This window comes from Nelusetta ayraudi, unplaced genomic scaffold, assembly GCF_046127955.1.
Source record: "Nelusetta ayraudi isolate G7.1 ecotype Tasmania unplaced genomic scaffold, CSIRO-AGI_Nayr_v1 ptg000072l, whole genome shotgun sequence".
NCBI classification, from domain to species: Eukaryota; Metazoa; Chordata; class Actinopteri; order Tetraodontiformes; family Monacanthidae; genus Nelusetta; species Nelusetta ayraudi.
In genome coordinates, this window is record NW_027466122.1 from 853,772 (window position 1) to 876,904 (window position 23,133).

Sequence of the window (23,133 nt, forward strand, 5' to 3'; positions counted from 1 at the left end):
TCAGATTAGCGACTCATCAAGTCCCACCTGCATCGGCGGCCAGGTGCCGCTCTCATTATCTCTGACCTCTCCGATTGGCTGGCAGGCTTTTCGCCCCCCCAGCTGACCGCCGCTCTGTGCCCCCTCGCCCAATTAGACGGTGTGACCTCGGAGGTGGGAGGGGTTGTGGGGGAGGGCGTGGCCACCCCCAGAGGTCAAGGAGATGGTCTGTGAGTTAGGGGAGGATAAGCAGGGCCAATCTCCGCCTCTAATGAGACCATTACATCTTCATAACGCAGTAATGTGAGGAGATGTTTAATCATCCCGGGGCCTGATTCACTGTCACATATGATTCTTCTCACATACCCCAACATTTTCTGTGGCTAATGCGTGCGGCTGTGAGGGGCTGTCAGGACCAGTTCACTGGCTTTCTGCAGCCAACAACACATCAGCGACGCGGGCGAGCCACTGAAACGCTGGAAGTTTTTGCATTTAAAGCACGTTTCTTGCAACCAAATCCAACGCGACAAGAAAATGCTCTCGTCCAGGAGCTCCGTGTTTTGTTTTGTTTTTTTTGCATTGGCTGGGTTTTGTGCAAATCTAGGCAAACAATGCAAACAAGTTTCCTTTCAGCCTTGTATTGTGCAAGACGCTCACAGGATACTGAGAGGACCAGAGGAGAGGTAGAGGAGATTTAGAAGGTGTCCCGCAGAGGCCAAAAAGACTCGCTGGATGCGTTGAAAGATATTCTTTTTCACGCCCCCTCTGACTGCTCGATATATGTTAACCAGCGAGCAATCCATCAATCACGTCTCGGCAGGTCCTCATTGGTTATATTAGGAGGGAAATTACGGGCAAATCCCTGGCGCTTACAGGCCAGTTAGAAACCATCTAAACTGCTTCCCTGATTGTTTTATGGTCTGTTTAGCTGGAGAGACACGGAGAAGAGTGAGCTGACCTCGTCCATCTCCAACCAATAACGATGCAGCGTGACCAGAGGGTCGTTTCTGCAGGGTATGGTCCCTGTCGGCGCTCATTAAAACTCTCAGCTACCGCCGTTGCTTAATCAAGCATCACAACCGTCTCTCTTCTCGCTGCTGCCGCCGCTATTAAAGCCTCAACACGTCCATCCATCAGCACCAGAAAGCCGCGAGGCTCCGCCTCAAGTGGTGAACCCTCGTCTCAATAATTAATTAACTCGGGCCTTTGCTCTGACGTGTTCGGAACCGGCCGAGCCGGTGCAGATGTTGCCGATAAAGCAACAGCGTTTTGGGAAGTGGGAGTCGGGTGGAGGGAGAAGGGAGGAGGAGGAGTCAGCAGCTTTACAAGAGTCTTCGTCTGGGGACGTTCTTGACGAAGAGCAGCTCAGAATCAATCAGTGATCAATGGTAATCTGGAGTCCACGAGAAGGGGTGTGTGCGCGTGTGCGTGTGATTAAAGGCTGACTAAAACAGACATGTAGGTATATCCCTGTTGAACTGAAAACAAAAAAATACACTGGTGTTACTGAAGCCGAGGGATGTTTGAAAATAAAGTCAGCTGGCAGAGAGGGAGCGAGACACTGTGGGACAGAGAGAGACAGAAAGAGAGAAGTTTTGCCAAGAAGAAGAAGAAGGAGAAGAAGGAGAAGAAGAAGAAGAAGAAGAAGAAGAAGAAGAAGAAGAAGAAGAAGAAGAAGAAGAAGAAGAAGAAGAAGAAGAAGAAGAAGAAGAAGCCAGCACGGCACTATTGCAGATCGCCACTGAGCTTCAGTACACAAGATAAAGGCTTTCGAGAGTCGGACCCATCAGGACAGGATCTGTGGAGGTGTGCATGTGTACATGTGTGCACGTGTGGGTAGGAGTGAGTTTGGGAACAGTCTTTTACAGTCTTTGCTCATACAGAATATCAGTTATATATGTCAACAAAGGTGAAGCAAAAAAACAAAAACAAATGTAAAACAGGGCAAATGATCAATTTGTCCCAATATCAATAGTGGTGTAATTACTATGGCAGTTGTGTTACTCTTTGTTTACCAGTTTGCAGCTCAGTCGAGCAGGTGAAATGTGAGCTGATGATGAGATGAAAGCCTCCACATCCCTGATGGACTGCCGTTACTCTTACTTCAGCCGCGCGTGCGCGTGTGTGTGTGTGTGTGAGTGAGTGTGTGTGCACGTGTCCACGGGCTTGTGTGCACATAATGTGTGTATGCACGCTTGTAATTTGTTGCCCTGCAGCTCGGTGTAGCGGCTCATTATCTGAGCTGATTCCTATCTGCCGTCCCGCAGGACGGTTATAATCACAAAATTATTGATTCGCTGTGCTCCAGGAAAACAACGGCCGCTGAATAAAAAAACGTGATTGAAAAGATTTCCGACCCGTCCGCTCCTGCTGCGGCTTGCTTATATAACTCAGGTCGTGTTTGTGGCAGCCTTCTTGTATTTTATTTATATATCATCCCGCTCTCTTCACCGGCCCTGGTATGTATTCTTTCTCTCTCTGATGTCGGAATGCGCCCAGATTTTCTTCCGCTGACCTCAATAAACAAACTCTAGGCCTGAGCTCCAGTCGATGTCTGTCAATTTCCAATAGTTGGCACTCTAGATACACGTGCTAGTAAAGCCAGGTGCAGGTGCTCATGTATAGATTTTACAGACATAAAAATATCATGAGGAACATTGAGTGAAACCTCCAGGTTTGTTTGTTTTATTATTATTTTAGCTGCCCAAAGGTTGGAAGGCAGCTAGAAAAGGATTTTTTTCTTTTGAATACCAAATATAATTCTTGTAATTCTGTTGTAATTACGGTTTATGCACTTCGCACCATTCAATAAAAAATACCTGCAAATTGCAACAAATTTTAGAAATATTGCTTTTATTTTGTGAAAAACTGCAATGGAAACGCAGCTTATATCACGCAGCACCTAACGTCTCATATTGAGAAAAATAATCATTTTTTTCTGTCAGCTGAAGTTGCTTATTTATTTACAGAGTGTGTTCTCGTAGCCGCAGTTTATTTGGAGTGGAGGGTCAGAGGGATATCATTCTCATCTAAAACCGACAGAGAGGCACTAAAAAGATGGAAAATGTAGCCGAGTTGCGAGGGCGGCAAGAACTCAGGCAGGACACTCAGCATCGGGAGGAAAAAAAAAACAGCAAGGAAACAAAGTGCTGCCTTTTCAGGGTGCGTGTGTTCACTGCTCCGCACCACATGGTGTAGCACAGGCGTCAGCGAGTGAGTGAGCAAAGGGCCGTCTGTGACATCACCGAGGGCCTTGAGCTCCATCAGTGTGTGTTCTAGCTCACACTAGGTAATGAAGGCACTCTCACTGAGAGGACAGAAACACAGATTGGTGTAAAAAATATATTTTTTGCATTTTAACGAATAAAGAAAGACAATATGCGTGACTGGCCAGAGGAAAATAAGAAAAGGAGATGAAAAAAAGCATAAAAAAGTCAGAAGTGAGGAGCAGAGACGCTGCGATACTGCACGCACCGGCCCTTTAAAAGCCAGAGAAGTGAAAACATCTGTCTGTCGGAGCTCAAGGGGGATTAAAATATACATATACATGCTGCACAGTGACTCGTCAGCTCCCGAAACCATTAATAAACACGGCGCTAATGCACCTCCATTCATCTTCTCAGTCCAAGAACGTCTGACGTGAACATCAAACCTGCTGTTCCGAGTCCCGTCCTCCACGACTCGGCACGCTGGGAGGGGAACCGGAATAACCCGCCTTTAATTTCCTGCATGATACGCTTTTCTCTTTTAATCAAGGCCTCTAATTTTGACAAATCAAAGCAGCTTATTGTACAAGGAGACTGAAAGTGGCCCTATATACAGTATATTTTTTTACCTTACACACACACACACACACATACATACATACATACATACACATACATATATATATGTATATATATATATATATATATACATATATATATATATATATATATATATATATATACATATATATATATATATATATATATGTATATATCTATATATATATATATCTATATATATATATATATATATATATATATATATATATATATATATATATGATGGCCAAAGTGTCAGATTAAAATCAATAGCAGCGTCGGCCTCCTCCGACGGGCCACATTTATCAAGTGGACGTGGCTGACATCATGGGCTCCAAGCCTGGCAGTAATTGGGAGGACTGGGAGGGACTTTGGCAACCGACACACAACCGCATCACAATGCAGCCAAGCCAAGTCATGGTTTGCACTAAAAAGCAGCTCTGGGTTTTTTTTTATTCTGATTTGACCAGTTTGGGGAAATATGAATAACTTGAAAAGGGGATCAGATGTAAAAAAATAAATAAATAAAATAAAATAAAAAAATTGCCACAGTTTCCAACAAAAAAACTCCAGCAGGTCAGTGAACTCAACACCATTTGGAGGAGGGTAGACAGAAGGCTGCAAACAGAGGGCTAAATAGTCAAAGACATCTAGATTGTTTCTGGGTGCTTATTTGCTCCACTGTTGTCTGGAGGGAAACAATTGATCTGACAACGGGACTGTTGCGAGTTTTCCAACAGATGCGCACATGTAACTTTGCGGATCAAGCAAAACAAAGAAAAATCCCAGAGCTCACACACACACACGCACGTTACCTCTGAGTAAACGAGTCCAAATGAGATAATGGAGGAAGCGCTTTCCAATCAATGCTCGTCCTTCGTTCAATCGTTCTGATTGCCTTTCTAACTGATCCATGCATCTTTCAGTTGAACCTGCTGGACTCCATTCATTAGCAGTTTTTATTGGCTCTTTTCCACTCCGAGCAAGTTTTGATTCTGAAGATACAAACCAAAAGAACAGGACGCAGAAGAAGCAGAACCCTCTGTGATTGGGTCATTGACCGACAAGGAGCTGTTGTCCTTCCGCTTGATTGGGCAATTGACTCCCCGAAAGAGGGTCGGCACTTGGCTGTGATTGGCCCGGGGAGCAGAGGGCTTCCTGCGGAGGAGCTGCCGAGTGTCTCCTCAGACGTGATGAGAGCAGCATCAGCTCGGCTGCAATCAGCGTCCTTCCTCTCCGCGGCCCTTCACGCTGTTAAACCCACATTAGCCACATTCTTGGACGACGTCGGGTGGTTTGAGGCCCTCACAGGCACACAGGCACACACACACACACACGCACACACAAAAAAAAAAACCCTGTACTGTGAACTCTTCCTATAATCTTACTGGCTCATAAACTCCTTTTTAAATCAGATTTTACAAAGCAGCAAACGGCCGGCGTTGCCTCTGCAAGCAGCGATAAAGACGCAGTGTGCGGCCAAACGCCTTCACTCAAGACTCTTTAAGATATTATGAGCCCCTGTTATGCTACGCTAACATGCTAGGGCGCCTGTAGCCCCCAGCAGAGGGGCGACCACCGTGACAGGACGGGGTCGACCAGTGAAACCAGGGGGTGGTCGTCTGGTTCAGCTTTTCTATGAGAGTGAAGGCATTAATTCCATTTTCATTGCTCTGTGAAGTTAAGCTTCAAATCCAATTATTGCTAAACAACCAACTTTTAAATCCTCACTCACTGGTGTTCATCTTGATAATAATTGATCACAATCCATCTCTTATTTCTCTCTCGGGACGGAGATGCAACCGAGTGATGAATTGTTTTCAATTGCTTACAATCGAAATACTCAAAAGTCTCTGAAGTTATAAAGGACCCCGGTGGCTGGTTAAACTGAGATGGCAACGGTTCAATGGCACCTTTGTTTGTGGATCGCTTGTGAAATAATAACAGGGGGGCGGCAACACGCGCCTGTTTTGTTTAATTGCTGTTTATTCATACATCGAAAACAGAGTCGCGCTGATTATAATTAGTCAAACTCGTCAACTGAAAGAAATTACATGCTGGATGTCGGTGACAAGCTTCCCTTCTCTTTTCTTTTCCTTTCCTTTTTTTTTTTTTTAAAGGTAGACGTCTCATTTTACCCCTCAGAAAGCCTTCACTTTAATTTTGCAAAATAATAATAACAATGTCAAAATTGCGCTGAATGATCGTCTTGATATTAAATTTCACGCTTTGTGTTTGGCAGCCCGGATCATGAAAAGCCCTGATGGCTAAAATGTTAATAAGGCAGCTAATAAAAGGAGGGGAAGAGTATTTAGGCTGTCATGGCTGGCTTCTTGGCTGCAGGGGCTCTGTTGTTTGTTTTGAAGCACTAATAATGGCTGCGCAGACTCATAATTATGAACTTAGTGAGGTGAGGAAATTACTCGAGATGAATAGACAGCGGGGGAGCAGATTGTTGGAAGGCACACATCGCCGCTGATGAAAATGAATGAACCTCGCACCCAAAACAAGATATTCATCATCAGCAAAAAAAAAAATGTTAAAAAGTTGACACCTCTCATGGAAAAACATGCTCAAAGAGAGTAAAACCCCACAAGCAGCAGATTTCGTCTCTCCAGCCGTGACTGAGGCGAGCGCCACCGATGGAGTCGCTCTCAAAATAGTCTCAGTGACGAAAAATAAAGGAGGTGGAACCTGTTTGACACCAAAGTAGTACCTTCATTTCACGTTTCCATCCGAGGAAGGGGAGGAGTCCTTCAGAATCAACCTGGAAGATGACTGGACAGACATTCGGCCAATCAGACACACAGGAGCCACGTGGCGGCAGCAGAGTGCTGAACCCTGGCTGTAGCTCCGCCCCCTTCTCCTCAAAGGACTCCGATTGGTCCAATCATGACCTGACCAGCTGTGATTGTGACTCTGACTGGAGCTTTAGATTTTTAGATGGATGTCCTGTGAGTTTGACCTCCACCTGGAGACGTGGTGGGTTTCTTTGTATTGTCGGCTCACTTTTGTTTGTCTTTGTCAAAAAGCGTCTGGACTGTATTGCCATGCAAACACAGCCGGAAGCAACCATGGCAACACGCAGGCAGCAGAGGACCTCTCCTCAATTGAAAACAACTTTTGCAGACTGAACAATCGAAGCAATAAAAACTGAAGAAGTAAGCGAGATTAAAAAATGTGTATTTATTATTCCCGTTTTTTTTTTTCTCTCTCTCTCTCTCTCTCTCCGGTCGGTAAACAACGAGCTGCTTTGTTTGCCGGATGTTTTCTCTTCCCCGCCGTCTCTCGGAATAACCTTACACCTGCCCGCCCACCCACCTGTTTACCCTCCTTCTCCATCTCGCCATGCAAGCGAACAGATGGCGCTCGCACGTTCAGGAGAATTTCCCAGGGTGCCGCGGGAGGCTGCTTCCTCTGCGAGCGCGTTTGTGCTTGGCGACGCCGAGGCCGTTTATTTACACGTGTGTACATGTCCGTGACCGCTAGCACAAAACCCAAGCGCAAGCTGGGACTTTCAGCGGGGACAGCAGCGGCAGGGACGGCCACTTCAGCTGACGGGAAGACTGCCTTCCGATCACGACCGCGGTCGTAATCACCGGAGCGCTCAGGAGCGCCGATCTGACGATCTGTAGCCGTCAGCTTACTTGAGCGCAATTTGTGCTTCTGACTCCTCTGGGCATTTTTGCGCCTGCATATCATTAGCGCTACTATTTATATCATGTCATATCATTATCATTATCATATATATTATCATATCGTTATGGCATATCATTAGCATTATTTCTTGAATGTTTTTCGTTCTTTCTAGAATGATTCCGATGGGACGGCCGCAACGTGCACGAGTCGTAAAAGGTTGTTTTAAAACTTTCCACAACTGTTGTTGTGCGCGCTAGATGTAAAACCTACAGGAGGCTCTCGGCCCAACGTGGTTGCGGCTCGCAGAAGTTTAAGAAGTCCAGCCTGCGGCGACCCCTCGACCTCTCAGCAGCCGCTGATTGTGTCCACGGTAACGCTGCCGACGGAGAACAACAACCAGCGCGGCGCTAATGAGACGCTTTTCATCTGGGAGTCTGTCTCTAAGATTATTTGTGTATGCGTGCGTGCGTGCGTGCGTGCGTGCGTGTGTGTGTGTTGGCTGACAGTAATTCCCGCCGACAGCTTCATTAAAAGTTAGATTAGCGCTGTTTAATGGAGGCGGCCGCTTGTTAACAAACAGGTCAGAGCTGAGGAGGAGACGGCCAGACGTCCTCATCAACCAGCCGAGGACAAAATCTCAGCACCGGCTGATGAGGCGTGTTGCTTTAAAGGGACAGTACGCTGTCACTGCTCACCTGCGAAGCACAGTGAGTGCTTGGAAACTAGGGTTTGATTGAAAAGTGTTGCGTTGCATGATGGGAAATATGGGAAAGACTCTTTAGAGGTGATGGTTAAGTAATCTAAAGTAAATCTCCTGCATGGTTTTATACGTGGAGATTCCACTGTATCACTGATGTGTTAAAGAGTTCAATTTAAAAAAATATATTTCTACTCAAGCCTTCCTTTATATTCAATTCCTGCTCTTTGCCCTGCAAGTTGCACTTTTTAAAAACAAAAACAAAAAAACATTCAATTCCAGACTTTATATTTGACTCCAGTGTGATGCGCCACAGTCAGAAACTGGGACTGAGATAAAATTAAAAAGAAAATGTAAATAAACTGAATAAATTCACTGATATATAAATAAAGTCACTGTTAAGTCCCTAAAAAAAAGAAGTGTTTTTTTCTACTGTTCCAGAAATTTACTAGAAGTTATTTTTTCCCAACCTTTTTATTTATTTGCCTTCCTCTCTTTCCTTTTTTATAACAAGTCTCTATTCAACACCCTCTCAAAAGTTTGACATGTTAAACTTCCGAGGAGAAGAAGAAGAAGAAGAAGAAGAAGAAGAAGAAGAAGAAGAAGAAGAAGAATAGGAGGGGGGAGGGGATGGCGAGCAGGAAGAGTGTTTGGTTTTAATGAAGACAACACGGCCGTCTACATCATTAAGTCCCACATAATTAAAGGAGGAAGAAACTCAAGTGTTTGATTAAGAGAGCGTTTGTCTGAAAACACAACGGCATCACACACACACACACACACACACACACACACACACACAGACACACACACACGACCTGTGAAGCTGACACAGGATACAAAGACGCTGTTTGTTTTTTTTGCTAATGGTGCAAAGGAAAAAAATGGATGAGGGCAGTTTAACTTGATCAGAGAGCGATCTCATCTTCACACACAAACACACACACACACACGCACAGGCACGCACACACACACACATGCACACACACACACGGGCCCATGTCCCGACGGGGGGTTAATGTCTTCTCTGTCTCGGTTGATTTTCGAGGCTTTTCGCCCCTGGAGACTTTGTCACTAGTCTGCACAGTCACACTCTTTGGCTTCTCTTCTTATCTCCACATGTGGCCAGAAAACAAACACACACACACACACACACACACACACACGTACAATTCTGTGTCAGTTCTGGCACAACGGCCACATGTGCACAGGGCGTCTATGCTGATGATCCTGTGTTGTATTTCGTGGTTTTCTGTTTCGGTCACATATTTCCGGACCAACATTAGAAAAAGAAATGCCGTGAACGAGTTTATAAACGCACAGACCTAAACTAAGAGACTCGGAGGATGCGACGTTCCAATGAACGTAAACACTGGAGCGGACATTCAAACAGGAGGGAGGAGGTGACTGAGCCAATCAGGCTTCACCGAGGGACTGATGACAACATACTGATTTTAGGGCCGTAAGAGACAAAAGATGACCGGACATCACTTCATCCCACCACCACCATCAGACAGCAGCAGCAGCAGCAGCAGCAGCAGCAGCAGATCTGCTCCACACTCTCCTCGTTACCATCTAAACTCCAGCCAGAGTCTTTTAAACATTCAAGAACTGCTCACACGTTTCCCGAGTGGGAACAACTCATTTGTCCAAAACGCACATCCACACACTCAAAACCATCAAAGAGTTAAAAAAAAAAAAAAAAAACACCCACCATTTTCAGCCGCAGCAGCAGCAGCTCTGCGAACATCAATCAACCAAATCAGTCAGATGGACGGAGAGCGGCTGCGTCCCACTCGGCTCTCAGCAAAATGTTTTTTTTCATTCTACATGTTTTTCTCCCGTTAATAGGAGGCTTTTACTGCACGTCACATAGGAAAGCTTTGCTACTGATTGGCAATAATGATGCAGTAGCGAAGTTCACATGTTGCAATGCAAATGATCTTTGAGGAATAGAAGAAATATGCTTTTAAATCAAGTTTTTTTAATTAAAAAAAACTCAAGCGAACAAAACTTATTCCTTAATTCATTGTTAATTGTGGTTTCAAAATATTTTGAAACTGGTGCTTAAAGTAAGAGCAAATCTTTGCATTCAGACTGTGAGTGACTGTATAAGACGGGTGGCGATGCACCGGCATTCTTTTCCTGCTACTTTAGATTAAAGATAAGGGAGAAATGAAAGGTGCATCGATTGAGGAGGAGGAGGCGGAGGTGGAGGAGGAGGAGGAGGAGGAGGAAGAGGCGTCGTCTAATTATGGACAATAATTCTCCCTCTGGGTTGTTTCATCAGGAGCGTGAGAGACTCTCAGCTCACGAGTCTCTGCGGTTGACGGACGGGGGCGGAGCAACGCGACCTCAGTCCGTCCGCCGCCGCCGACCCGACAACCCTCCGCCTGCGCCCGATCTGCACCATCAGCGCTTCGCGTGAATGTTAACGAGCGACTTCACATTTAACCGGCTGCTCCGAGTCACTAACGACGGAGCGAGTCGTCTCTCCGAGTCCAGATGTTGTTGCGGGGATTTGCTTTAATGTCCACTCAGCTCTTCAGATTGCAACCTGTTTATCGTCACTTCTCTGCAAAGGCAACGAAGAGGGAAATTATCATCTCGGCAGCGTTGAAAGTGCATCATCTCCATCGTGTCTTTGTTTTCCTCTGAACACTGAAAACACCGACACGATGCAGAAACAGGGAGAGCGTGTCTCCGTTAAAAGCGCTGAGTGGGATATTGTTTTTCATGAATCAAAAAACTTATCTCTTCACGCTGCTGCACTGAACTAAGAGCTTCATATTTACGGTCTAATCTATCAACATCCTCAAAGAAACCAAAGAGCTTTCCGGCACTGACTCGTAGCTGTAAACACCTGCTGCTGCTGCCGCTGCAGAGAGCACTGGGGAAGCTGCAGCAGTTTAAACAGAACTGCACGGCGGTAAAAGGACTAAACTGTTCCAACTTTGCACCAGAATCAGGCCGAAGACTGAGGAGCACACAGGGCAACTCGTTCCCACCGCAGCTCCGCTAAACTCCCCCGGCAAGTGCAATTAAAAACTTCACTAAAGTTCATTAAACACAGTTTAATGAAATTTGCTAACAGACCTTTGTACAGAATACTTCCTTTATGTTCAGAAATGCATTATGCATTAGGCAACGTTAAAATGGACTGAGTTAATGTTAACACTTTGCTGTGCCGCGTTATTTTCGGCGGGCCACCTGGGTTTACGCTCCACTGAATATTTCATGACGTTAATAACCGGATTTCGTTCAGCTGCTTATGAACGTGACCTGAGGTGCCAGTGGTGGTGATAATTCCATCTGCATCAACACATCAGCGACTGCAAATGATTTAATAAACATTGTTGCGTCGGACTACGTGAGTTGTTAGTGAGTTTACACTATTCCATCACTGACACTGAGCGTCATGAGAGAGAGCATGAGTTCCTGTTGGTTCTAAAACCCAGCTTGGCTGAAATTATTACGGTCGACGCTCCCACATGAAACACATGCAAAGTAAACACATTTAATATTCCCACTTTCAATGCGGCTCCTCCTTTGCTCTGCAAACTAGTAAACAGGATTTTTATTTTCTAGTATTATTCCAATATTACACACATACAGGGAGGGAGAAAGAAAGAGATTTTTTTAATGTCAGGATATTAAGGCAGCAGATTGTGGATCTTACCTCCTCTTTTTTTTTTTTGATGGAGACTCAGAATTGTTCCACTTGTCGTGGATAAACACGGAAGAGCTCGAACCTTAAAAAGCGAAAAGTGAAAAGGGACTCGGGTGCCAGAAGCATTTCTCTTGACGCACTCTGAAGAATTCTCCTCTCACGTCCACACAATGCACTCTTTTGTTTATTGCAAATTCAAGTCTAGATGAGTCGGTGGATTCCCAACAAATCCAGGCATAAAACATGTAAATTCTCCCGTCGTCCTTATGCAAAGACTTTATTTTGGGAGGATTAAAACCTAAATTTGTCTGAACCCACTTCCTGTCCCTAATATGGCAAATAAACTCATTTGCAGCAGTAAAGGAATTGGCTGCCATGCGTTAGTTATGCAAACTGCTCTGCCTCTCCACGGACTCACTTCATTACTGTTTCCTGTGCAAACTATTTCTTTTTAATCCCCACCAGCAATCTGGCTCCCGCTCTCTCCCTCTCCAGAAACAGACTTTGCCGTTTGTTCGGCCTGATGTTTGCTCGGATACCTGGGATGTCTCGGCTGAGCGACACCGTCACTGGCACACAGTGGGCTCTAATGGTTGCACGTTAAATTCATTGGCCCTACTTTGGTTTTGTTTTTTCTGAATAACTCATTTGTAGAGTTTCCAACAGGATTCAGGGTGGTCAAAGTCAAAACCGGACAGGCCAGGAAGGCACGGCAGAGGGAAACCTTCAGAAGAGACCGTCAGGCAATTAATCCCACACAGCTCAAACAGTGAGTCCTGACATTTTTCTCATAAATCTCATGCAAAGTTCACCGCACGTCGCCAAATTGCAGAGCATGGCTCACCAAACTGCCCTTGTGTTTTTATTGAACCCATTATAAATCTGTGTTTCATCAAGAGGAAGCCCAGGAGATGGTGACCGATTGGTCTGGTTCTCCTCCGACTGGCCCAACAGAATTCAAAATTCAGCTTCCATAAAATGAATTTCCAAACAAACAAAGAATCAGACATGGGAAGTTAGGGATTCAATGGCAAGATTTCGTATTTCACACAATTTGAAGCTCATTCGCAAAACCTAAAGATATTAATTCATTGATTTACTCCCACTGCCCTCTTCACTGGGTGCAGCTGTTAATCAGCCAATCGCATGGTAGCAACTCCAACTACCCCTCCTGCCATCAATCGACCGAAATCCTGAACATCCTCATGACCTCACAAAAAAGCCTCCAGAGCTCTTTTTTTTTTTGGCGGGGCTACTCCAGAGATCTGCAGTAGCCCCGCCCACTCTGTTTCACTTTCTGCTTCCAGTTTAAAAAAAAAAGAAGAAAAAACAGCCTCTTGCAGCAGGATTAGAATCACCATTGTCCGCCGGCTCATGACAGGACGAGGATTACGTTGGCTGCACAGATATGTTTAGCAGCACACGGCAGCGCACGCACACGCACACCCACAGCCGCGCCGCCGCCGCCGCCGCCGCCACCGCCGCCGCCACCGCCGCTGTGGCTGCCGAGCTCTTTGAATTGAGCCGGCGGATGGCGGCGGCGGTTTAGGCTTTGATCCTCGTAAGAATCTCACCGTGTAGAACACAGCGTCAGAGAGGATGATACAATTATAAGATGATGCAAAGCCGAGGGAAAGAGAGAGAAAAAAAATCAGCCCCAGGAAATGATGAAACCCTGCTGTTTTAACATGTTACTGAATGCACTTAATGGTGGCAAAGTGAAATATAAATGATCCTTTGGTCCGACCAGCTCACGCCCCCATTACTTGCTCAGTTGCTGTGTCGATGAGTTAAAGTAGCTTAATGCTCTTTTCAATCAAGGACGAAGAAGAAGAAAAAAATTCTCAATCAATCAACAGGTCAGCAGCACCAGTTCTTCTTCTACTCCCTGTGGTTGGCAACAGTAACAACTATCCTGTGGTAACACGTTGATATCATGTTGAGGGAATTCCTTCATCAAGGCGGGGCTGCTTTGTTACCAACAGACATTAGAAATAAGCTGAGTGTTTAAATTGGATTGCAATCTTTTAATTGAACATATTTTCCCACAACAATCAAATTACAAAGGAATGAAATAAAGCTGAAAAGAACAAGCCATCCTGATGCATAGCCTACTCTACGCAAGCTGTGCTACGCAGTTGTTGTGAATGGGTTGCACAATGGTATTGCCTGCAACTTTGTAGGTTACGAACGTAAACTCTATGGAAACAAACGCAAGTTTGCGTCAAAAAATAAATTCACATTCAAGACAACTCAGAAATACGGGACAAACCCCGTCCCGTATTGATTCAAAACGGGACGCAACATTTCATTGTCAAATACGGGACAATTGTGTATTTTTTTAAAGGACGGTTGGCCACTCTGTCTGTTTGCCAGGCTCCAGCACGTTGAAAACTGGAGCCTGACTGCAGTTTCAGTGCACACTCACGACCAACACGCACCTCTTATTTCACTCTGTGGGCAGGTGGGGTGGGAGGATGCGAGAGGAGGATGCGAGAGGGGGGGGGGGGGGTTGAGAGTTGGCGGGGGGGCTAAAGTATGAGGAGAGACGGATTGTTCCGGACGGCCGGCCTGAGGCCACTTCCTGCAAAGCATCCTAAACGGAGCGGACAGACAAACAACCACGTGTAAAACCGTCTCCACAAGCCGTGTGGCTCCGGGGAGATGTCCTTCCTATGTCCTCAAACAGACACACACACACACACACACACACACACACACACACACACACACACACACACACACAGCATCATTATTCCGTCGTCGGCCCCTCCCACTCTTGTCTCTCTCATTCCGCTCCTCCTCCTTGTCCTATTTTATTTTCTCCCAGCCTGTCGCTGACGGCTCGCTCGCTGTCCGGCGCCTTCAAGCTAATCTGAATGCACGGCGGCAGCGGCAGCTACGGCGGCGGTCACCTGGGCCGCGCCGATAGTGGCGGATCGTCATTATCGTTTCCGCGTGCCTGGAAAGTTTTGGATGAGGAGGTAAACACAACTTGAAAGAGGCCGTTTTCAGGCACGTCAGCGCCGTTAATCGCGTTTGTCACGCAAAAATAGCGCCGGCTGACTAACCGCTACTCTCTATGCAACACACACGTGTGTAAACACAGCACAGTGTGTGTGAGTGTGTGTGTGTTGAATTCCTTTAAGTATGACCAACGTTTTTTTGTTATTACCTTTACTTTAAGCGTGGCTGTGAGTCTATTGCCGGGGAATTATTATTTTCTCTGATATCTTTTCCAAAAAGCGCTTTCTCCACTTCCACTCCCCACCGGAGACGTACAAACGAGTCTTCAGATGTTTTTCGGATCTCACGGTCAAGTCACTAGAAAAATATTTTGCCCCGCAATATGAGGATAAACATTTATTTTTAATGTTTTCTTCATCTCTCTCTGACATCAGGCAAACATTTGATGTGAGCTATCGTTGCTACAAAGTTTCAGGCAAAAAAAAAAAAAAAAAGAAGAGAAAAGTTATAAATGAAAAGCTTCCCCGCCTCCGGGCAGTCATGTTTTCTGGAGAGACGATTAATAAACAGAGACACATGCGGAAATACAAGAAGACACTGACTGATGGTCCAGCTTCAGTCCACAGCCTGAATGTTAACATCCGAGTGAGTTTACTCGATGTGGTGTAACGACACCTGGCACACGTCGTCGAGGCTGCCGGAGCTCAGATCAGCAGCCTTTTTTATCACCACTGGTTTATCTCATGGGTGTCTTGGGATGGCAGAAACGCTTGTTGACTCGAGGTTTTACGCATCTCGCTCTAAAGAGGCAACCAAGAGCGGCAGCTCATCAACTTTTAATGATTCACAGCCCCAAAAATAAGCTTGAAAGGGAGCAGTAATATTCGCGTTTAAAGTCTGTGGGCTAGGAAAGCACCAATCGGAACAGCAGCCAGTGTCAGGCGGTCCAATCAGAGTCTAGAAAAGGGGAGTGCGATGAGGTGAAGAGGTGGGGCTACAGCCCTGAGATAGAAACAGGAAACCGTATTTCATCCTTAAAATGAGAGGAAAGAAAACAAAACCATACAGCAGAAACGGCCACAGCGCCATCTTCAGGCTGCAGTATTCTGCAGCTGACATTATTCACGACACACTGATTGTTACGGTAAAATAGTATGATGTTTTTCTGGCTGTGCAGGGGCAACCTTGTTTATTTCACTTGCGTCCTCCTTTGCTAAGTGCAGCTACAGCGCTGCTACTCCTGCTGGGAACCTGCAGGTGCTTGGTTTGTTTTGGTGGACGTGCAGCGAATAAACTAACATGCAGTGAATTATTATCATATACAGCAACTTTAAATGACTCAGTGACTGCGTGGTTTTAAAAATTTCAAAGGATTCAAAGGTTTTTTTTCGAAGTGTCCGTTATTATAGCGACGCTGTGGGGAACCGACTGGATTTTACAGCTAACTGTAGTTGCAAGTTGTGAGATTGGAGGGTGGTGGTTTTGTACTTTGTCATATGTGTGTGTGTGTGTGTGTGTGTGTGTGTGTGGTTTTTGCTTATCTACTACTTGTTTACCCAGCGTCCATCCAGACCGCACAACAACCCCCGGCTAGGTGGCGCCACGCTTAACCTCCTCTGCTAATCCGCCTAAAACAGGGACGTCGCTCATAGCTGCACAGTGTCACCGCACCAAACTGCTGTTAATACACACACACAAACACACACACACGCACACGCACACACACACGCACACGCACACGCACACTGACGGGCACTGTGGCATCAGCTGATCCAGACATGCTAATCTCTCCAGCTGCAGACGGCAGCGGCTGGGAGCCAATGACAGAGCAACAGGATCACAGCTTCACCTCCAGAGGAAATTAAAAATATTCAGCTAAAAATATGGGCAACAAAAAAAGAAGAATCCAGACACCTTTTATTAATAAAAACTCTCTTATGAAGCTCCCTTTGCCGCGTGTGTGTCTTTGTCTCCAAAACAGATGCCCCGTATAGTTCAATAAGCTCATTCTTTTCCGCACGCGATCCTTCAGCGTAATGAAATCCTGCACCTTTTTTACTCATTATCCCGGCGGTTGGCAGCAGGAGTGCAAAAGAGGCCTGGGGAAACAGTTTACGCGGGCATAATTAGCCGAAGCTGCCTGCTGATTGGATGGCAGTGCGGCGACGGCGCAAAGAAAAAACAGCCCGCAAACTTCAATTTTAATTTTCAAGCCCTCTTCATTATGTTACAGTTTCCCAGCAATTCAGAGCGGAGCATCCTCCAGTGAAATTCCTTAATGAGAGTTTTTTTTTTTTTTTTTAAAAGGAGAGAATAAAAGTGTGTTAATAATTGCCTCATGAAAGAGGAGCGTGGCGTCGTCGGCTTCGGCCTCGAGCCATGTCAGAGGCGGGGGGCGGAGTCACTTCTAATGCATCTAATTCTTAGAGATATTAATATTGTTGCTGCGTTTGATTCATGCAGGCTTGCTGTAGCAAACGATACCTGACGTTTTTCTTTGCCGTGTGTTGATTGTTCGAGCTGCCTTTACATATGTGCAGCTCTACTTTTGCACACTTTTGCATATTATGCCCCATATTTTATGGTGCGTTAGGAGCAAAAAACACACAAACACAAACATTGAAATTGCTTCAGTTATTTTCAGCCCCGAAATGACACAAATCAATTCTCCCCTGACTCCTTTGTCGCCGACGGTGTTTTGGCGCTTTTATCTTGAAATAAATATTTCAAAAGACTAAAAAAAAAAATCTAATTAAAATGCCAACTGACCTCCGAAGGATTTACTTTAATAAAAAAAAGACCCCGAAGATGTGAATGAACAGATTCAGAGAGTGAAAAGCCTAGCAGCACCATTCAAACCATTCGGATGACAACAAGTTGGTGTTTGAGTCTGTGTGTGTGTGTGTGTGTGTGTGTGTGTGTGTGTGTGTGTCTGTGTGTTTTTGTATGTGTGCGACTGCGTGGGTTGCGAAGGTCTTCCGTACAAATGTTCACAAGAAAAAAAAAAAAACACACACAAAGTCGCCTCGTCGACAATTAATAAAATGTTGAGCGCGACAGAGTCAAGGTGGGTCAAAGTCAATCTGGAGGATGTCGACCTTTCCATTCATCCTGGAGGCAGCAAAACACACACACACACACACACACACACACACACACACACTGGCAGTGTTCACAGGCCAGCCCTACTGGGGGGGGGCAGAGACATATTGCACAGCCTGTCTTTTGTGGATCGTCATTAGAATTTCAAAGTAGATTCTGACTGTTTGATCTCATATCCAAAAATGATTGTTGTGAGCGAGAGGAAGACGAAAAAAAAACAGCTTTGTGGAGGGAAGTGGGGTGGGGGGGGCGGAGAAGAAAGAGAAAAAAAAAAGCAATTAACATAAAGCCTATTAATACCCCTGTTTCCTCTGTAGTCTTGTGGCTGGTTGTGATCCATAATTAACAGTGAAGAGATCCCATTCTCACCTTCTGCCATGCAGCTCCCCACTGGAGCAGCTCTCTGGAGAGCAGCAGCAGCAGCAGCAGCAGCAGCAGCAGCAGATGATGCACTTCTACAAAGAGCTGCTTTACTTTGGGAGAATCACAGCCTGAGAGTCGACTCCTCGGCCCGTCACCGTCTTCATCTCAACCATCTGACCGCAGCGCCACCGAGGGGCCACAATCACATGACCGAATGAGATCCCCCCCCCCCTTTTTTTTTTTTTTTTAACCCTGCGGCTTATCCATATTCATATCTCATTTTCCAGCCCAGCTACTCCGTCCTGAGGTTTGCATGAAGATAAGGTCAGCAGAGCCACAACGCGTCTCTTCAGCAGTGAGTGCAGGAAATGACCGTGCTGCTGCTGCTGCTGCTGCTGCTGCTGCTGCTGCGGACCTGATCTGAGCTTCATCTCCGGGTCTCCACACAGTAAAACATCAGAGATAAAAGGAAGTCTGGGGTCAAAAAATTCTCAGCTTCAAGGCCTTTTACAAGCAGCAGTTACTTCCTGCTCTTATGAATGTTACAGGTTCTGGAACTTTAGTGTGGTAGTTTTTATCTGTATGGAACAAGCAGAAAAGACACACTGAGAACAACGCCAGATAGTCTGTCTTTTCATGGGCACTTGCGGCTGGCAAGTGGCCACTGTACAAGAATACTCTCAAGCAGGCCAGAGGTTGCAAGGAAAAGAGGTTTTAAAGAAGAACCCCTTATTTGAACACCCACAAGACAGGGGACAGCAGTTTTGACAAGTTATTGAATATTAATTGTCAAGGAAGAGCAGAAGACATCTGCACTGGCCCACAAGTCTTTCTGACGACAACCGTGGCGATTCTGAGACGACCCAAGGAAAAAAAAAACAAAAAAAAACGTGCATGCTGGAATCTGGTGAGACGGATGAGCGAGACTTGAAGGTTATCTCGGCCAGTCTCACCTGCCGCCGCCTTGTCTCATTACCACAGTTTGAATCTCTTGGAAGCAGCGAGTCGAGACAGCGGGGACATTTTTGCAGCAAAAAAAAAGAAATAAAAAAAAATGGACAAATCCACTGTGAGTTTTTTCCCTTTTTAAAGTAGAAAGTGGCGACTGGTGAAGAAAATGAACTCATCACATTTTTTAAATGTCACCGTCTCCCTGGACGGCGAGCCCCGAGCCATTAGTCAGTAAAATCTACTGCTCATCAAAGGAGAGGAACCCATTTCCTTCATCCAGCGAGCCGGAGCCGTTCTGTGAGGGCCTCCTCAGTGTCACTCTGGATGAAATAATTATGTCACCAGAAAAAACGGGCTTTTTTTTTTTTCTCCCTTTTTAGATCTTAAATAGGACAGCAAATGTAAATGATGAAGGGAATAAAGTGAATTTTAATCCTCTAAATTCCCAAAGTGAGAAAAAAAACCCTAAGTGTTCCATTTATTAGGTGCCTTTTAATGTGAAGAGAAGCAGAGCCGGAAGAATTCGGCCAAAACGGACGGTGGCGTCGCCGCCACGATACCAGGCGGTGGAGCATCTGCCAACCACACCTCACACACCGGGCGACACACACGCACACCCACACACACACACACTCCAGTTTTTTTAATAGCCAGTATAATACAAAAACTATCTAACATCTTTACAGCATGTGCAAAACGGTCATGGGCAATGCTCCACCCCTCCCTGTGTTGCAAAATGCGGTTATTTGATATGTTGATGTTTATTTGTGGATATTATGGAGCAGCGTGCACACTGGCCTCACGCTGCACTGCTTAATGCGGCAGCATGCGCACAACTCAGGGTTGCAAACGAGCTTTGCGTGCAAATGTCGACCGCGCCGTTTTGCGGGTGGCGTTGGACTTTATGTCTTCTGTAATATTTGGAATAGTGGAAGTCGAGCTCACAGGCTGCTGCTGCTGCTGCTGCTGCTGCTGCTGCTGCTGCTGCTGCTGCTGGTGTGAGAAAACAAGCGCACCCAAAGACCTCCGAACAGGAAGTCCCTGAAAAAAGTGCTGAGGACACCAGAACAATCCCCTATTTCATCGGCCTGCGCGTGTGTATGTGCGCGCACACGTGTGTGTGTGTGTGTGTGTGTGAGTGTCTGCGCATGTGCGTGCATGTGTGTGACGGGTCAGGAGCACGCGAGACGAGGCGGCATCTGCCGCAGCTTGCGGTGATGTATCACTCCATTCCACTTCGTTTAGCGTCACCTCGGCGGAGTTAATTGGTTCATGACGAGCTCTAATTAAGGGCGGCGGCCTTGTTTATCGCCACGACGACGCTCATTAGGAAGAGAGATCTTCGCCACCGCCCCTCCCTCCCTCACTCCTCACCTCCTGCTCCTCTCAGGAGGGGTGACACCAAGCTGCTACCGTGATGCCGACAGGATCTATTTTTGCCGGAGTTTCGGTTTTTCTAGCGTGTGTTTGACAAACAAGCGCGCGCACACCCACGGAGGAGTCCTACCTCTCTGCGTCGTGAGGCCCAGCAGGTCTGCTTGATCTTCCAAACCACCGCCGCCACCAGTAACAGAGACAGGAAGCAGCTGCGGAGAGAAGGCAAGGAGAGAGTTTAGCGGTGCAAAATCAGCTTTTCGTATGTGGCAGCTTGTTTAGGGTCACGTGATTCAGCCGACAAGCAGGAAGCCTTTTGGCAAATTGGGGCAGTCACTGTTAGCATGCGGGCAGATTGGCTGGTGGCTGGGTTTGTGTATGTAAGTGCATGCAGAAGCACTTTGAATGCTACATTCTAAATTTGAGCTACAATTACAGTAAGTTTTGTTACATGGACATTAAATTTTACAGCAAAATTCAGCAGCAGAGATACTCTGCACGACCGCTCTCCAGTAAAACACCATCGGCTGTTCTAAAGACAAATTAAGCACACTTTGGAAAGTCACACAGGGTAAATAAAAAAAAATATATATATATATATATATATATATATATATATATATATATATATATATATATATATATATATATATATATATATATCGCGTTGCATTATTAGTCGAAAAAGAACACAAACATTTTCCATATTTTGCAGACCAACATTGACAAAGAATGGAGGTTTTCTTGTGGCCGTTGACAATTAAGAAAAAAAAAAAGAAAAGCTGACCACAGGAAGCCGGTGACGGCGCAAGAAAAGGCAGCAAGAGGTCAATCGGCAGGACGGCACTGGTGCACAAAGAACAAGCTTTTTCTCTCTCTCTCTCTCTCTCTCTCTCTCTCACACACACACACACACATGTCCTGCCCCACAGTTCCGTGTCTGGAGGGCAAAGTGATCAGGCCAAACACAATGCGCCTCTCTCAGCCACTTCTGACAAGAGTGCAAAACAAGCGCACCCACGGACCTATCAACAGGAAGTCCCTGAGAGAGTGGCCGAGGACGCCAGAACAATCCTCCTCTTCATCTGTGTGCGCTCGTGTGTGTGTGTGTGTGAGAGGATGAAAGCCTTGTAAAGGGTATTAGTGCCGTAATGAGTGTGACATTTTCAGCTGAAGACTTCTGCACTCACGGCCTCTTCTGTCCAGCCTCCACACACACACACACACACACACACACACACACACACACACACACACACACACACACACACACCAGGAAATTCCCATAGCGCAAAAAGACCCTTCTGCTTTCACCCATCTGACCACTGCCTTCTGTTCGTCCGTCACTTTCCGTCTAATTCGTCCAAACAGGCGTGAAAACGCAGCGACAAGGCTGCCGTGTGTCCACCGTCAGGATGATTCACGATGGTGTGGCCGCCGCTGACCGCAGCGCCACCTTCTCCGCGACATCGACACAACGCTGCTCTCCCACACAAACTGAACTCATCGCATGAAGAACCAGTTTGTAATTGTGAAGGACGGGCACTGTGAGATCAGCTTCATGATGCGCTAGAATCTCGGCACAGTGAGAAAATGACTTCAACTGTAAGAGAAAAGACAAAATATGATGTGAGGGAAGATAATGTAGGGCCACATTAGTAGAGGAAGGAGAATTTTATTGAAGTTTTCATTTCGAGTTTTAAGTTGAAATTTGGTGAATAAAGTGGAAATTTCAAGATTAGTGATATTGATTGTGTATTAACCCAGTTAGCCACAGTTAAAAATAAACTGCTGAAAACAGGTGCATCCCACATGGTTCACCCACAGCAATCAGGAAACTGGCCAAAACGGAAGTGCTCCACTAGAATTGCGTGCAGAGCTTTTCGACTTTGTTCTTGACATTTTGAGTTACTTCGCGTTGACATTAATTGCAAAATTTCAATTTTATTCACGAAATGTCGTCTTTTTTGCATCAACTTTATTCTCAAAATTTCAACGTTATTCTCGAATTGGAAACTTTAAAATTCTATCTTAATTTATTTTATTTTCTTGTGGCCCTTATCCTCTTCCGTAGTCTTGAGTCGGAACGAAGCCAGAAACGTTTTCTTCCAGACCTCCGGTGATCTCCGTAGGGCTCCGGTTTGCATACAAACACGCCCATTCTCCCATCAAACAGTCGCATTTCCCGTCCTTCACATGCACCCTCCTCCTCCTCCGGAGTCCCTCCGCTGGCCTGGATTCAAATCCAATCAGGGCGGAGATTCCCACCACACCCGCTGACCATTACCGATCCACAGGGTCCCGGACTCGGTCATCTATCCGCTGGAGCGCGGTGGTGGCGGTGGCGGTGGCTAATTGTTGCCGTTGCCGTGGAGACGCAGGCCGCCGTCCCCTGGGTTCCTCAGCACCACTCGGCTGGGCCTCCTGATGGGTTCCGCTGTGAGAGCGCAGAGCCACAGGTCGAGAGCGATCCAGCCGATGAAAGGGCGAGCGTGTTCGGCCGGTTGTGTGAAGGGCTGAAGGTGAGTTTGTTGTCCATTAAAGGTTTTCTTTTTTGCATCATCCCAGCAAATGAAACGTGCGCG

General features: G+C 46.0%; 1 protein-coding gene across 3 annotated transcripts in view; it reads right to left on the reverse strand.

Moving 5' to 3' along the window:
- Positions 1–23,133, reverse strand: part of LOC142899445 (attractin-like protein 1) — a 132,658-nt gene that overhangs the window by 32,437 nt on the left and 77,088 nt on the right. For all 3 annotated transcript variants that reach the window (XM_076043017.1, XM_076043015.1, XM_076043018.1), the window contains one exon: positions 20,682–20,760. In XM_076043017.1, the coding sequence (XP_075899132.1) occupies positions 20,682–20,760 (79 nt within the window). The remainder of the gene's footprint in view (positions 1–20,681; positions 20,761–23,133) is intronic.